At 41.4% G+C, this 15666-nt stretch overlaps 2 protein-coding genes across 3 annotated transcripts in view; both read left to right on the forward strand.

Annotated features, from left to right (window-relative positions):
- Positions 1–10125, forward strand: part of fzd6 (frizzled class receptor 6) — a 13994-nt gene extending 3869 nt beyond the window's left edge. The window contains exons 3-8 of the mRNA XM_019856252.1: positions 5523–5719; positions 5807–6386; positions 6563–6982; positions 8153–8301; positions 8385–8744; positions 8975–10125. Of these exons, the coding sequence (XP_019711811.1) occupies positions 5523–5719; positions 5807–6386; positions 6563–6982; positions 8153–8301; positions 8385–8744; positions 8975–9131 (1863 nt within the window). The 3' untranslated portion in view covers positions 9132–10125. The remainder of the gene's footprint in view (positions 1–5522; positions 5720–5806; positions 6387–6562; positions 6983–8152; positions 8302–8384; positions 8745–8974) is intronic.
- A 229-nt stretch (positions 10126–10354) lies between these two features.
- On the forward strand, positions 10355–15436 carry cthrc1b (collagen triple helix repeat containing 1b). 2 transcript variants are annotated; one of them, XM_019856258.1, is made up of 4 exons: positions 10355–10574; positions 12834–13052; positions 13606–13822; positions 15274–15436. In XM_019856258.1, exons 1-4 carry the CDS (start codon positions 10491–10493, stop codon positions 15414–15416), a joined length of 663 nt encoding a protein of 220 aa, XP_019711817.1. In that variant the 5' UTR covers positions 10355–10490; the 3' UTR covers positions 15417–15436. The 2 variants fall into 2 exon arrangements, with proteins under 2 accessions (XP_019711817.1, XP_019711816.1); XM_019856257.1 differs by having other exon boundaries at positions 10364–10616.
- Positions 15437–15666: the final 230 nt, after the last annotated feature.

Consider the following 15666-nt stretch of genomic DNA (forward strand, 5'->3'; position numbering starts at 1 on the left):
TTTTTTAGTTTTGATTTTGAGCAGCAAATTTGGAGTTACATATTGGTGCTCACCAGGAATGCATAGGCAAAATTGCACAAATTTTCACTTGAAAGAATAGTGGCGATCTTGGGATTTTTTTCTGTTCAATTTTCAAACTGTGTAAATTTAATACACTTCATCTTCAGCATGTTTAGTGCCACTTTTGTAAGTAACCACGCCCCCGTCCCGGCCACGCCCCGTCCAGGCCACGCCCCTTCCGCTTTTTTCATCACTCGCCATTGCCATGTATGTATAATGGTCAACAGCAGGAACACTCAGAGGTTTGTCCATCCATTTTAATTAAGAACTTTTAACTCAAATGTTGAACCACTCAATTTTCATATGTTAGCAGAATTGCTGTCTGCCAAGAAATTTTTCCGTCCCTGACTGCAGTTAAGCACCAGTTTGAGAGGCTTAATGGCCGCCACACTGATCCAACGTGTAGCAGGATGGGACGATTAATCAACCTATAATCAGATTTCAATTTTTGCCTCTCGATATTTAAAACATTAAAATACAAGAAAAACAATGTGAACGGCAGTGCGGTGCCTTTACAAATTCCCAACATTTTGAAAGTATGTAGTGTATGTGATTCTGCTGTCCCTGAGCCTGCTTTAATGTGTTTAATGACAACCAGTTGGAGTTTACTGCAAAACTAAATACTCAACAAAAATAATTACAGCCCATTGTATATTTAAATTCAAAACATGCTTTGTTTTTAAAACATCTCTAGCGTGAATGCTAAAGTCAATGTAATTGCTCATTGACATGCTAAGAACAAATTAGCATCAACTTCGGAAGTGATATTCCTTTCAATTATGAATATTCACACACAAATTATGTGGAAACTCATACACATAGGTAACGTAACACTAAGACATTTTTTTCCCCAATCAGTGAAAAGCCAGTTTCATTAATAGAGCTCAATTTCAAACTTTCTTCTCACCTCATTGTTGTACTCCATCCATACACCACATTGCCAACATACAAAGGAACTTCCGGTATTTGTCGTTTTTTTTTTTTTTTTTTCCTAATTGGTATTATTTTAGTATAGAATTACTTTCGCACTGATTTTATTTTTTCATTGTCCTTTCAAGTTATATCTAAAGTTGAGTTTTAAAGGATCCAAGGAATATTCCATCCATTAAGATAAGAAAACCTCTATTGTCTCACAATGGACAAATTCACACTTGTAGCAGCAAAATTTGGAGGGAAGAAAGTGGAAAACAAGTATTTGCATGCACCCAAAAAAAAAAAAAAGTTTTATCCTCACGTGGGTCGTGGGCATGCTGGAACCCGTCCCAACTGTTTTTGGGCCGTATGCAGGGTGCACCCCGAACTGGTTGCCAGCCAAACGCAGTCAAGGAATTTCCCTTTCAATGATACAAAGATCCAATCCTTTTTTTTCGTTTTTATACCAACACATTTCCACTTGACATGGCACAAAATACAATCCCTGAGGTCCCAGGTTAGCCCAATAAGTCCCAACAGTTGTGAAAATAAAATAACGTAAAATAAATATGATAGAGATGAGGCCCAAGGGTAGTGCTTATTTATGTCTTCAATGTGTGCAAAGATGCAGGCAATAAAAAGTATGAATCTCGGAGAATGAAAATGTAAGAGCCTTGAATTTCACATATTTACATGTACTTGACAAAAAGATTTTAAAAAAGTGTTCAATGTGCAGGGATGAATGGGCTTTGATGATGGTTTTGAGTACCGATAGTTGAGGTTTAGTAGTTGAATAAATAGTTCATTGAAAAATCAATACCTAATCATTTTTTAACAGTTATTTCAATCTCAGTCAAAATAATTACGATTGACATAATCATCCATCCTTAACGTGCAGTACAGTTTGCACTCTCTGTGGCAAGTTTCCCGAAAGAGGATCTGTTCTTGATGAAACCATGAATGTGCAGGCTAGTCCTTCGCGCAAAGCCAGGCTCATCCTCCTTTATTACAGCTGCACTGGAACTCGGCTTAAGAAAAGCCTGATTCAGAGGATGCTTCAAAAGGTAATAAAACATCACCAATCACAACTTCTGTTTGTTCGAAGGATTCAAGATGAAGATTATGATGCTCACTGGAAGGTGGGAGGGGGAAATATGTCACTCCAAATTATCTGCTCCATCGAGAGTTTATCAATGCTGAGTTCCAGTGCAGCCTCCCAATCGACCCTTCCCACCCCTTTGCGTGAACGTCTGTGCGGTGTTATCATGACTTGTGGTAGTAGCAAGTCTATAGCTGCATGTTTTGTCAAGAACAGATCCTGTTTCAAGAAGCTTTCCATGGATAGCGTAAATTGTACTCTGCATGAAAGCAGCGTGACGACCAGAAAACTTCTTAAACTGTTGCTAAAAAGCAGTCAGGGACAGAAACAATGTTTGGCCATGGTAATCATATACTTACAAGAACTGCAAAACTTAAGCTGTCAAATGCTGATGGCCTAACCTCTGCCTGAATGATACCTGAGGCAAAATAGAAAAAAAGGTCGTGTATAGTGGCTTTCGGGGCACGCTCTACTATTAATGGCTCGACTATTAAGCATCCAAACTATTAAAAAAAATCAATTTATGGTCCAAAAAATATGGTTAGTGTAATCACAGGAAAGGAGGCATATGTTTCTGTTTTCTTTTTTTAAATGCATGACTCACTGGTGGTCAACGAGGGCACAGTGTCTGTTAGAGTGGAGGGCATCTCATTGAGGAAATACAGAGCAAACATTTCTGCACTCGTGTCCGATTTCGCTGTGTAATTACAATGTGGATTGCATTTTACAGCATGTGAGTGATGTTGCTAATACAGGTATATTGTTGTTTTATTGGCGAACGTATATGATAGTTGCATCATGTCACATTCCTAAAGGCAATAGGTTTGGGTTGTACGTGTTAGAAGCGCAACCAACCATGAATGGTTACGTGCTGAGGGAATCTCGAGTGTGTCATCTGGCAAAGTTAAAGGCTTCTGATTACACATCAGCTTTAGCCACAGGCAACTAATGATCGGCTTTGTTGTATGGACCCCTTTGATTTGTTCAGGAAGGGGATGGACACGCCCAGAGTCACACAAAGCCTGTGCTGCATACCACATTGAAAGCACTCTCTCTGTTAATCACTCACTAGTTTCATCTACTGCACACAGTCATACCTCCTCTAAGAAAGTATGCAGTGTCTTATCAAAGTCTGGCCCTGTAATCAACCAGGAGTCAGATTCAGTCTGAGCACAGCTCAGCCTACCACAAAGGATTTTCTGGAGTAGAGCTTCCCTTGTATCGCCCATGGCCCAACATTCCATGAGCACTCACTTGTACAGTATTTGAAAGTGAGAAGTGTGAGAATACAAAAGACAGTGAGAAGCAGCCAATGGCATACTGTTAACAAAGCAGGATCATTTGAGAAACCTCAAGTTGTAGGAGTGCTCGAGGTGAGGATGTTGACTTTTGAGTCGAAAATTCTACCAACTGCTGACCACATATGGATAGTTTCTCCCTCTTAACTTTGCAAGAGGAACTCACTGACAAGGATTCCTCAACCCCCAACTGGGGAGAAACAAGGACACTTACTGTGAGAACGAAACATAGCTCGCAGAAATGTGGACTACCTGCCAGACTGGATTTCAGCAAAGTGGGAGCGGGGGGAGATTCAATAGCAGTCTGTGTTGATGGTGCTTACAAATATTACTGGACTGGCAGTGGTTTCTGAGTTCCCAATTATTCTAAATAGTCCACACACTGTATGTTATGATATAATAGTATTGCAGTTGATGTGCAGTGCATAATGTCAGGCACATAACAAGCGCTGCGCTTGCCAAGAATCTCTTATGTTCCCAAATTAATTTCCTGCCACCCATATGGTAACAGAATATACATCCTAAGCAGTAAATGGCTCGTTGTGTGATGCTGTTGAGAACTGCAGCTCATCTAAGTAATGTAAATACTTTACTCTGGAATTGTCCCCCAACCTTTAGCCTCATTTCATGGTATACAGTAAACCCCCATTTTGTTCAACAAAATTATGATTTTGTCTAACTCCACAGACGGGCTGAAGGAAATTAGCTTAAAAGTCATGGTAATTCTAACCCTTCAAACAACTGCTTCTTTAACACATACAGAGCAGCAACACATACAACAATGCTGTATTGTCTCTTCTGTGTGGGAACATTAACCAGCTTCTGTAAATTGGGGACCTTCTTAGTCTCTTCTTCTTGCTCTGAATTATGCTGCATCTCTTCCAGTAGGCCTCAGGGCTGCCGAGCATGTTGTGACACAACATGGTACTACGCTGAAGGCACGCAACTCTAAACTCAGACATGCGGAAGTACTGTATTAAAAAAAAAAAAAACAACACACACAGTAATATAATCTCAATAATTAAATGACTACAGAAGTGTTTATTTGTCCGAAATGTTCACAAGTTCTATTTTTAAAAAATCTACGTTACACAGGGGGGTCCTGTAACGTTGCATAAGAATGAGTGATAATGAAATGCGGAATGACTTTGAAAAGTTATTATTGTAGAGAATATCTGTTCGCCTCAGTGATTTGACATATTTAAATCTGTATTGCTGATCATATACACATCATTTAATATGTCCTGGCCTTCTGTTCAAAGTAATCTTTGAGCAGCTCTTGTCATAGTAACCATAATGGAGTTATCGCAACAGATCAAAGGTACTCATACACATTTTCAGAAAGCTAAACGTGAAAATTCTATTTAAAAAGAACAACTTTATGAAATTTCTGATAAGTATTTTTATAGATATATCATTGTTAGAATTGGGCACCAGGGCATGGAGCAGCATAGTGATGATATCAGATCAATCGAAGCACATGCCTTGGTCATGAAAACAGTCTGGAATTTGACTTTGCCAACATTGAAACCTTTATTATTGTAAATATAAGACTTGATCGATACATATGCCTTTCAAAACTCTCAGAAATGCCACTGACACAATAAAAACCTTTGGAAATATTTTTTTATCAATTTATAATTTGCTGGCAGTCGCTACAAAAATGTTTCATGATTATAATTTGGTGTAAAGTGTATTCGACATTGTTGTGTGAATCGTGGGGTGTTGAGTTCCCCGATGTGTTTTTGTCAAGTTTCCCCCGTTTCCTTCAAAGGCACGACAGGTGGATGCCAAAAGAATTTCAATAATGAGGGAAAAGTCAATTTATTTAAAGAATTTGTTTCAAAAAGTGAAACTTATGTTTTATGAGTTCAAAGATGTCTGATCCTTCTTGTCAATCTTGCTCAACAATGGAGTCAGACATCCTTTTTTTTTTTAAACCCTTTTCATATATTTTAGAAATTTGCATTCTTTACGCTGCCCAGTGGTGTTCCAACTTTTACCACTATGCCTTTTCCAGAGTAATTGGTCCAAAAAGAGCCATTGTGAACCAAGACCAAATTTGTCATAAAACACAAGGTGTATCTTTGCTTTGGTCTTAACCATTTATCTCTGCAGTTATTCTGAACATTGTTTCATTCATGTCATTGCAGCCATTTATGCCATTGGCAAGGCTTAGCTGTTCCCCAAATGTTCACCACTTCCTGTGCCAGGCTTTTTTCCCGGTATGCACTGAGGAGAATACAGTGCTTCAGCCTTGCCGAGAAGACTGTGAGGCTGTAATGTCCGATTGTCGAGAGAACATTCGGATTTTTGGAATTGTCTGGCCTCCTGAGCTACAGTGCGACAAGTAAGTAAGACCCATCCACAGGAGTCATGCAAAATAAGTCCATTGGGAAAAAAGCAAAAGAAATTCTTGCCATTTATTTTGTGCTAGACTTGACTCATGTGGCCTTGGAGATGACTCCAAGCTTCCTGCAACCACCCCAATGAGCTCAACATTTGCGAGGAGGGACTTGGGCTTTTGGTGCCCACTGCAGTTAAAAGCCAAAGCTGGCCACGGCGCATCATTCCTTGGAACTCAGGACTGTGCTCCACCTTGTTCCAATATGTATTTTAAACCCCACGACATTGAATTTGCCAAGACTTTCATTGGCGTTTGCTCCATCATTTGCTTGGGCGCCACTCTCTTTACCTTCCTTACTTTCCTTATCGATGTCAAACGCTTTCGCTATCCCGAGCGCCCCATAATCTTCTATGCAGTTTGCTACAGCTTTGTTTCACTCATATACTTCATTGGCTTCCTGCTGGGCAACAGTGCAGCCTGTAACAAGGCAGTCCATCCCAGCGGTGTGGACACAGTTGTCTTGGGCTCTCAGAGCAAAGGCTGCACTCTGCTTTTTATGCTGCTCTACTTCTTCTCGATCGCTGGAATCATCTGGTGGGTCATACTCACCATCACCTGGTTCCTGGCAGCTGGACCCAAGTGGAGCTGTGAAGCCATAGAGAAGAAAGCGGTAAGATTAAAAGATGATGTCTAAAAGTGAGCAATTGAAAAGATTTGGCCCTGTTCTGACAAGACTGAAATTAACTTGAGGCTTCAAGTATGATCAGAAGTGACAGGCTTTAATGTGCATCAAGTCAGGGTAATGTTGCACGCTGTTCAAAGGTCTCTTGTGTATTTTGCCTTTAGGTGTGGTTCCACTCTGTCGCCTGGGGAATCCCCGGAGCGCTAACGGTCATGCTGCTAGCTCTAAACAAGGTTGAAGGGGACAATATCAGCGGAGTTTGCTTCGTGGGACTTTACGATCTGGAGGCCCTGCGCTTCTTTGTTATCGCTCCACTGTGTGTGGGCGTCATCGTCGGTCTCTTCCTCATCCTTGCCGGCATCATTTCTCTGAACCACGTGCGGCAGGTTATCCAGCATGACGAGCGCAACCAGGGGAAACTCAAGAAGTTCATGATCCGAATCGGTGTGTTCAGCTGCCTCTACCTGGTCCCACTGGTCACCCTGTTAGCATGCTACACTTACGAACAAAGTCAACGCAGCACCTGGGAGAACACATGGATCAATGACCACTGCCAAGAATACAGCATCCCCTGCTCATATAAGGTAAGCGTACCTCTGCAACACTTCCAGGTGGTATAGTAGAGGAACAAGCTAAGGATAAAGAGGGGAATGGAGTATTTTTTTTCTAAATCGCTTGGTGGAGTGGAGAAAAGCTGCAGTGCTTTTTAAAGTCACATGTCTTCAATCACAGATGGGCACAGATACTACAAGTAGTGTAGAAGGCGAGGATGGTGAGCCCAAGTGAACAAAAATAATACCTGCACCTCACTTGCATATATTTGGTATTTTATGCATGAACCCTGATGATAAATGCAAATTGCATATAAATGAATGCAAAGTACTTTGTACAAAACAGAGGTGAGTTAATATGCTAAAATATTACATAAACGGAAAATCTATATTACAATTCAACCAATAGATTAATTTACTGTATCATTATCAGAACTAAAGGAATGTGGCTGACCCAACTCAAGATGAATTCTATGACTTCTTTTATCGGCATTCTCTTTTTTTACCGTAGAATATTGTACCAGTAACGCAATATCCATCAGTCCATTTTTAACATTTTTTTTGTTCTGCTGAGTCTTTTCTCGGGTCACAAGTGAATTGGAGCCTATCCCAGATTACTTTGGGCGTGTGTCGAGGTACACCCTGAGCTGGTTGCCAGCCAGTCGCAGCACACATATTGACAAACATCCACTCACTCTCACACCTATGTGCAATATGTGTCCTGCGTGCAATATAAGCCTCAAGTCCACACTACCACTACTGCTGCTGCTGTTGTGTGTTGTTGAGTTATGTATTTATTAAACCGTTATTTTATTCAATTTTATTTATTTTTTTTACGAAATGCACGAAGGAGTGGCACCCAAATTTCGTTGTATGCTACACAATGACAATAAAGGCGATTCTGATTCTGATTCTATGGACAATTTAGCGTTTGCAATTAAATTCCGGTAAGAAGCATGATTTTGCAATGAGGGAGGAAGCCATCGCACCTGGAAAAAATTCACACCGGTGAACATGCAAAGTCCACACAGGGAGGCCAGAGCCCAGATTCAAACCCCCAATCTGAGAACTATGATGTGGATGTGCCAAAAAAATGATATGGATGGAAAAAAAGTTTCAGCCAAGTGCCTAAGACTTTATTCCATAAATGTAAAATGTTCCCCTGCTTATTGAATACGTATTTTGTTTAATTTTCCATGTCAGGCAACCGAGCATGAGCGACCGGACCTCTCTCTGTTCCTTGTAAAGTATTTGATGACCCTGGTTGTTGGAATATCTGCAGTGTTCTGGGTCAGCAGCAAAAAGACTTGCTCTGAGTGGGCCTACTTTTTCAACAGGACCCGCAAAAGAGAGTAAGGACGTTTTGTCAATGTTGGCATCGATGACAGACATTTGTAGTTTTTGGCCACTCTTCTCAATGTTTCGTGATCCACAGTCCCATCAGCGAGAGCCGCCGGGTGCTCCAGGAGTCCTGCGAGTTCTTCCTCAAGCATAACAGCCGTGTCCAGCACAAGAAGAACCATGACAAGTCAACCTCGCACAAGCTCAAGGTCATCTCAAAGTCTATGGGCACAAGCACGGGCGCCACGCCAACCGATGGCTCCATTGGTACAGGAGCCTCACCTCTGGGAAATCATGAGCTCCATACCCAGGGCAAGGGCACTTCAAGCCGAAGCGCCAGGCGTGATGACAGGGAGCGGGAGCGAGAAGGGGGAGGGAGACGTAGCAAAGGAGGGAGCTCCGGTAAAGTGAGCTGCCAGTCGGGGAGTTTACACAGCAGAGTACCGGATGCAAGGTAAGTTGATTTGTTATTGCACACATGTTCTCTTCCAGTCAGTGCATTTATTTTAAAGCCACAATTGTAACAAAATTGTATTTGTTGAAAGACTATTACTGTCTTCTCTGGATTCCCACAATCAGTTCTGGGATACTAGTCCTCCACTGTTTCAAAAATGTTTCCTCAAGGAACTCATGGAAAATGAAGTAATCCATTCCATTATGCTGAAACCTTCGTTTGTGTCCTAGGATGACACCAAAGAGTGAGCAGTCAGAGGTCAGACCAGTTCCGATCATACAGCAGGATTCAGCTTTGAGTCCATGTTCTAGCATCGAGGACTCCACCCACCAGTTGGTGCCCAAGGTGTCTGGGGAGGAAAAGGACAAAAATGACAGCAACTGCTGAGACACTCGGTTAACAAAATGTCCCCGTACACTGACGGCAGGTTTCTATGGTTCGCTTGAACTTGATTGTATCCGTTAGTTGAGGAAATGTTACTGATTGTGCACAGCCAAAATGTAATATTTACATCCACAATTTCTAAAGTATTTGTTTATCTTTCTGCATTCTGGGAGGATTGAAGAGATGTGGTAATTTAGTCACGTTTTTACCTGTACGGCTCTATGCCAACTACTATATTACCTGTGGATCGATTTGAAACATTAAGTCTTTTGCTCAATGGAAGTCTTAATGCAGAATGATTCCCCCCCTCCATTAAACGAATTAGTCACTACACTGGGTATTTTAATGTGAGGTCATGATGTTTCCAAACCTTCAATGTGAGGGAAGTGCCCCCGTGTGTTTTTTATGTACTGTATTCCTTTAAAGAGAGTTTGTCTCTCTCGTCTAGTTCCTGCTTTAAAAATAAGTCGTGATAGAAGGAGTTAAGATGTTTGTCATTCTATGTTTTTATATATATATATATATATATATATATATATATCTTTCCTCTTTCTGTTTCAGTTATTCAGCTCTTAACTGTGTTTGTTGTCCAGTGAATGTTGGTTTTAAATGTGTTTTTAATTTGAGAAGTTGCTCTCAATTTGAAAGGTAAAAGCAGATGTTGAACATGATGTCAGCGTTGGCGTCCTAGTTGAAAAATCAATCAGTGGAAACAAAACTCGATAATATGACGATGTAAAGGCTACTTATTTTAAAAAAGGAATTGAAAAATGGTCATTTGCAAATTTGTTACGGGATCATTTTTAAAAGATATAACATTTAAGTACTTGATTCATTGTCTAATTTACTGTTCAAGGAATGTATTTGTGTTCCTTAAAATATTGTAACCTTTCCGTTGAAGTGTCAACGTCGTCTAAATTTGGCCAATTAAAAGGGAGCATTTGTGGAACTGTCATCTGTTACCTATGCGGATAATGAACTACAGCTTTCTATTGTATTTACTCTTGTGACATTTTTGTTGCTGTTGCTTTCCTAACTGTTTTAATTGTACCTTTTCGAATTTTGTGTGTACTTTTTATACCAAAAAAAAAAAAGATTTAAACGTAAATAAAACATTGGCTTTCGTGCATTGATGTCCTCCTCCCCTCTAATTATGCCATTATCGCCAGGCATGCATGTCGCAGTGCAGACATTTGGTCATAATGTGGGACATGCTCTCATGAGTGTGTTGCTGGGCTGTTTGCTTTGGAACGGTTTTCTTCAGGAGCGTTGGCTGGCCCCTTCCCGCTGGTCCTGCCCTCCCCCTGCATTCAAAGAGTGCAAAGTTGGATGCGAGTTGACTTTTCAAAAGCTCTCAGCTAGATGCAACGTATGATGTCTCCTCTAACCCAGCGCCTTTTGCTGCTGCTCGTCTGCTTGACTTTCCCCGTGTTTGGAGTGGAAAAGGTGAGAAGTAGAGGATACCGAAAGGATCCTGACGCTGATAAGGTAAGACACATTGCCAATAACTCGGTCGACATCACGATAAAGCGATGTGGCATTTTCCATGGAGGGGGGACCTTGTGGACCAGCGTGCTGCGTCCAGGATGAGTGTCACTTTTTATTCATAGTTAATAAGCGCACGTTGATGTTTGAGATAACTGAATTGATAGTCCACATCAAATCCACAGGCTACAGTAAAAAAAAATGGCCACAATGTGAGTCCGCGCTGAATTATCTTTATTTTGGCCCCTAGAATTATGTGCTACAGTTTTGGAAATGTGGCGGGGTCAGCTGGTTTTTCTATTATTATTTCAGCTATGGTTTGGTGACAGAAATAAGGCCAAACGGGAAGCATACGGCCTCCCTCTTGATCTATTTTATACTTTATCGGTTTAAACATCTGTTTCAATGCCATAAAAATGGACCCCATATAAAGATATGCTTTATATTCTCATCACTTTCTTTTTTTCATGCACTTTTACCAATCAGGCTAAATCCTTGCAAGAATAGGATTTATAAGTAGCCTAGTGGGTGGCCACCGGTGGGATAGAATGCACACACATTCTCTGTCCGCTCTTGGGCATCTATCAAATGAAAGTGAAACTGTTTATTTGGCCAAGACTTTCCAGACCTCCCATTAGAAGTCTATACACCACACTTTGAGAAGCCTCGAGGCACCATTTTTGCTCTCATAATCTCCCTAAAGACCTTTAGTACTTCTGAGTTGCACTTTTCTCACCACAGTGGAAGGAAATGATGAACAGCATGTTGTTCTACAACGTAATCTTGTGGCATTGGAAACTCAAATTACACTTGGCTATCTGGGGGGAGGTCGATATTTCTGTTCAAACAGCATGGTTATCATAAAATACCCTCAACCCCCTTTTTTTTGTATTCACCCTGGAGTGCTGCCGTCCTCCATTCAGTGTGTCCCAGCCGAAGCATTAAATTCATCTGAGTTCTCAAAACTTTGGGCCAAATACAGCCTTCATGCTTGGACAGTAACGGGCTGTGCGTTTGGAATATTCAGTATTATTCATGCAGGCAGCACCAAGGCGGTATAAAAGTCAGCAGTTTGGCCGAGTGGACAGTGGATCCATTCATTAGTTTGCTGTGAATGTCAAACTAAAATTCAACACAGAGATGTTTTCTTCATTTTCATGTAAATCAAACCACCACTGAAACATCTTGTAGAGCACATACTTGGTCAAATAGTGGGGACAAATTTCAATGATATATTCCAGAAAATACATCGTCAGCTGTTTTTGACCACACGCTTCCCAGTTTCCTTCAGAACTGATGTAACATCAATAGATCGATCCTGCAAAACCACTCATGGCTAAAACAGACCCTCGGCCATCTGTTTCCCCAGCTGATGTTAGCACACCACAAATCCCTTTAATGGAGGCATTTTTTTCCAGATGCTCATCTTCTGAAGTATAATTTTAGATGCCACCCGAGGGATTCAAACGGAGATGTGGAGTAAAGGCTCTTTGTTCTCATCTCATGGCATTTTTCAACGTAATGTCATGCAAACACTGCTCGTTCAGCAAAATGCATTAACAGTTCGTCAGACATCCATTTATGGTCATGAGCTAGAACTGTTGCATGCCAACAGGTCAGTTTTTGTTTCCTGTCCTTATGGATGGGAATCACGCATAAAATCTGAATATATATAAATAAAGATTTCAGGTTCAGCTAAAAATGGAACAACTGTATAAACTATTGTCCATGCATTTTATGATTGACAATGTAATCTTCAGGACAAAGGGAACTTAGGCAGTCATGCAGGCCAAGGTCTTCATTTTGAATAGGTCTTTTTTTAGCAGCCCTGTGTATGTATTTGAGTCGGGTTGAGTAAGATGTAACATTTCTTTAAATATGGCGGCGAGACCATGAACACAACAGAGATGCGTGCCCAGACAAAGTAATATTGTAGCCAGCCTTTCAAATCCTATTGTCAACATGGCAATATGTCATTCATATGCGTCATGGTTGTTCCCGGTCCCATTGCATCTTATTTTCATTTTTGCTTACACACCAATGTCAACCCAGTAGTCGTTTGTAATTTTCTATGACTTTCAAATATTCTAGCTGGCTAATTTCAGGTGTTCACTTTGCAAGGACTTTAGCTCTCAGGAAGCACAAAGTTACATCATGAACATAATTGACAGATGAAATTCTAAACATCCACTTTCGACCCCGATTTGCTTGTTCCGGTAGTATGGCAGCTGCATGCAGGGTCCAGCAGGAACCCCCGGCAGAGACGGAAACCCTGGCGCCAACGGCATCCCGGGAACGCCAGGCATCCCTGGACGTGATGGTCTCAAAGGGGACAAGGGCGAATGTATCAATGAGCTCTTCGAGGAGCCCTGGAGGCCCAACTACAAGCAGTGTGCCTGGAACTCCTTGAATTATGGGATCGACCTCGGAAAAATAGCTGTAAGTACAATTTGCATGTGAGACAGAATGCAAATGGGAAATGCATTTATAAAAATAAGTAATAAAAGATATGGTAACCACCACTACATAAACTGACATTATTTGCCACGTATTATGCGGCTGGAAAATGTTGCAGATGGGAAACAAGTATCAGTCTCAGCAGCTACTTGGTCAGACCGGAGCAGGAACACCCAATTTCTGTGAATGGTTTAAATTGTCATTGTCTCCCTGTGAGTCATATTCAAGCTACAGTATTGATTTAGTCTGTGCTAGTTGCTCATACATTGCACTCCACTCCACACCGAAATAAGCAAAGTCTTAAAGCATAGCTTTTTATATTTCATGCAACTGTGGTATGGAAGTGTGGTCTGCACTTCACTGCATCAATAAATAGATAATATAGTATTACATTAAAAAAAAGCCCTATGAGGTTTTTATTTTTCAAAATGAAAATAGCATTTTACTACATTGCGATGTAGATTTGACCTTTTTTTTTTCCAGCCCCGAGTAGATCATGACATCAAACGTGCCAATCTCCTGCGCTGTCTTGTAGGACTGTACGTTTACCAAGCTGCGCTCAGACAGCGCCCTCAGAGTCCTCTTCAGTGGCTCCCTCAGGCTCAAGTGCAAGAACGCATGTTGCCAAAGGTGGTACTTCACATTCAATGGAGCAGAGTGCGCGGCCCCACTGCCCATAGAGTCCATCATATACCTGGACCAAGGCAGTCCAGAGCTCAACTCAACCATCAATATCCACAGAACATCCTCAGGTATGTTTACTGTCCAAAAGTTCAATTGCCTCTTGCACAACTCACTTGGAGTAGGTTCCAGCTCACCTGTGACCCTAATGAGGACATAGAAAATAGAGAGATGAACTTGAAAGGAAAACAGTTGTCCTCTTGTGGTGGCTGGGGTGACATCTTCCACACTGTGCTCAGTGGGTCTCTTTAACCCTTTCAGGGACAGCAGGTTACAGGTTTTCATATATTTTCAATATTTCACCACCTTTCAACCCTTTGAGTATTGTGCTTTTCACTTTACTTTCGGTTAGGTGGGAGGGAGCCCAAAAAAATGTATGTGGACATGCGTACCAGATACATCACTTTTATCGGTAGCATCACACTCTGTCCACCGACATACAGTATATACTGACTTAAGGCAAATGGCAGACCCACTTCTCCAAACAGGTTGCCATTCAATCAGAGGCCACATAGAGATAGACATTTTACAAACTCATTCACACCTTTACTGGGTGGAAATGAACTCACGTTGCTTATGTGGAAGTCAGCTGAGCAAACACCATCAGTTACTTTTAAACAGCAATGACTCTCGTAGTTTGGAGATGCAGTACTTACTACACACGCTAATAGTGAGGTCTATAAAAAGTTACAGTCCTATAAATGACATTAGGGATGGGCGGCACGGTAGTCGACTGGCTAGCAAGTCCGCCTCATATTGCAGAGGTACAGGGTTTGATTCCGGGCCCTGGCCTTCCTGTATGGAGTTTGCATGGTCTCCTCGTGCCTGTGTGGGTTTTCTCCGGGGACTCCGGTTTCCTCCCACATTCCAAAAACATGCACGGTAGGTTAATTGAACACTTTTGTCACGTCATGTGATTGTGACTGCTTGTTGGTGTATGTGTGCGATTGGCTGGCAGCTAGTTCAGGGTGTCGCCTGCCTACTAACCGAAGACAGCTGGGATAGGCTCCAACACGCCCGCGACTCTTGTAAGGATAAAGCCCTTCAGATAATGGATGGATGGATGGATTGATATTTGGGATGTACCGATCCGAATCACGTGATCAGAAATCGGGCCAGATGACATCACTTTCAGATGAGAGAAGATCAGGCATTTAAAAAATATCTTTTAATTTATTAAAAATGTTGAAAAAAAACATTTTTAAAGTCCTCTTAAGCAACAAAGGAATCCAGATGTACACATATTGGCAAAAGAAAAAAATATATATACACGTTTTACACTATAGCTATTTTTTTTAGCCGCCACTGTGGATAATTCCTGAGCAGTCACATTGTTCACCTAACTTAGCCAGAATTAAAAGGGAAAAACAAATTTCATGTGGCGCCATTAAGTTCTATGGTTCCTGGGAAGTCAACATTGGGAGAGGTCACATCACAATACACCAGTTTTGTGGTCATGCATTTTGGGTGTTCCCTACAATTTACATGTCCTGTCTTTGTCTCTGTTCTTTTTCTGTGTCAGTGGAAGGACTGTGTGAGGGTGTCAAAGCAGGGTTGGTGGACGTGGCTGTATGGGTGGGGACCTGCGCTGACTATCCCCGTGGTGATGCATCCACGGGGTGGAATTCGGTTTCCAGGATTATCATCGAAGAGCTTCCCAAATAAAAACAGTTACATAAGAGGAATGGGGTCAGCCCCGGTTCGTATGAGAGTATGTTATATCGTCTTCCAAAATGAGCTGATACGGTTTGCTGATGCCTCACAACCACACTGATGGGAACTTCATTTTTTGTGGACAGAATTTACGATTTGACAGGCCATTCACTTTACCAGGAATAACAAACTGTATTGTACTGTAATTTTTCTGTTTGCTGGTGCTCTCGGCAGTAACTGCCAATATGTTAACGTACCCATT

The sequence above is a fragment of the Hippocampus comes genome, unplaced genomic scaffold (genome assembly GCF_001891065.2).
Source record: "Hippocampus comes isolate QL1 unplaced genomic scaffold, H_comes_QL1_v1.1 scaffold327, whole genome shotgun sequence".
NCBI classification, from domain to species: Eukaryota; Metazoa; Chordata; class Actinopteri; order Syngnathiformes; family Syngnathidae; genus Hippocampus; species Hippocampus comes.

Excerpts from the sequence above, each read along its gene's own strand:
- cthrc1b (XM_019856257.1), top strand. The coding sequence starts at position 10,491 with ATGCAACGTATGATGTCTCCTCTAACCCAGCGCCTTTTGCTGCTGCTC. Across the intron at positions 10,617-12,833 it reads AGGATCCTGACGCTGATAAG|TATGGCAGCTGCATGCAGGG; the intron begins GTAAGACACATT and ends TTGTTCCGGTAG. Across the intron at positions 13,053-13,605 it reads TCGACCTCGGAAAAATAGCT|GACTGTACGTTTACCAAGCT; the intron begins GTAAGTACAATT and ends GCTGTCTTGTAG.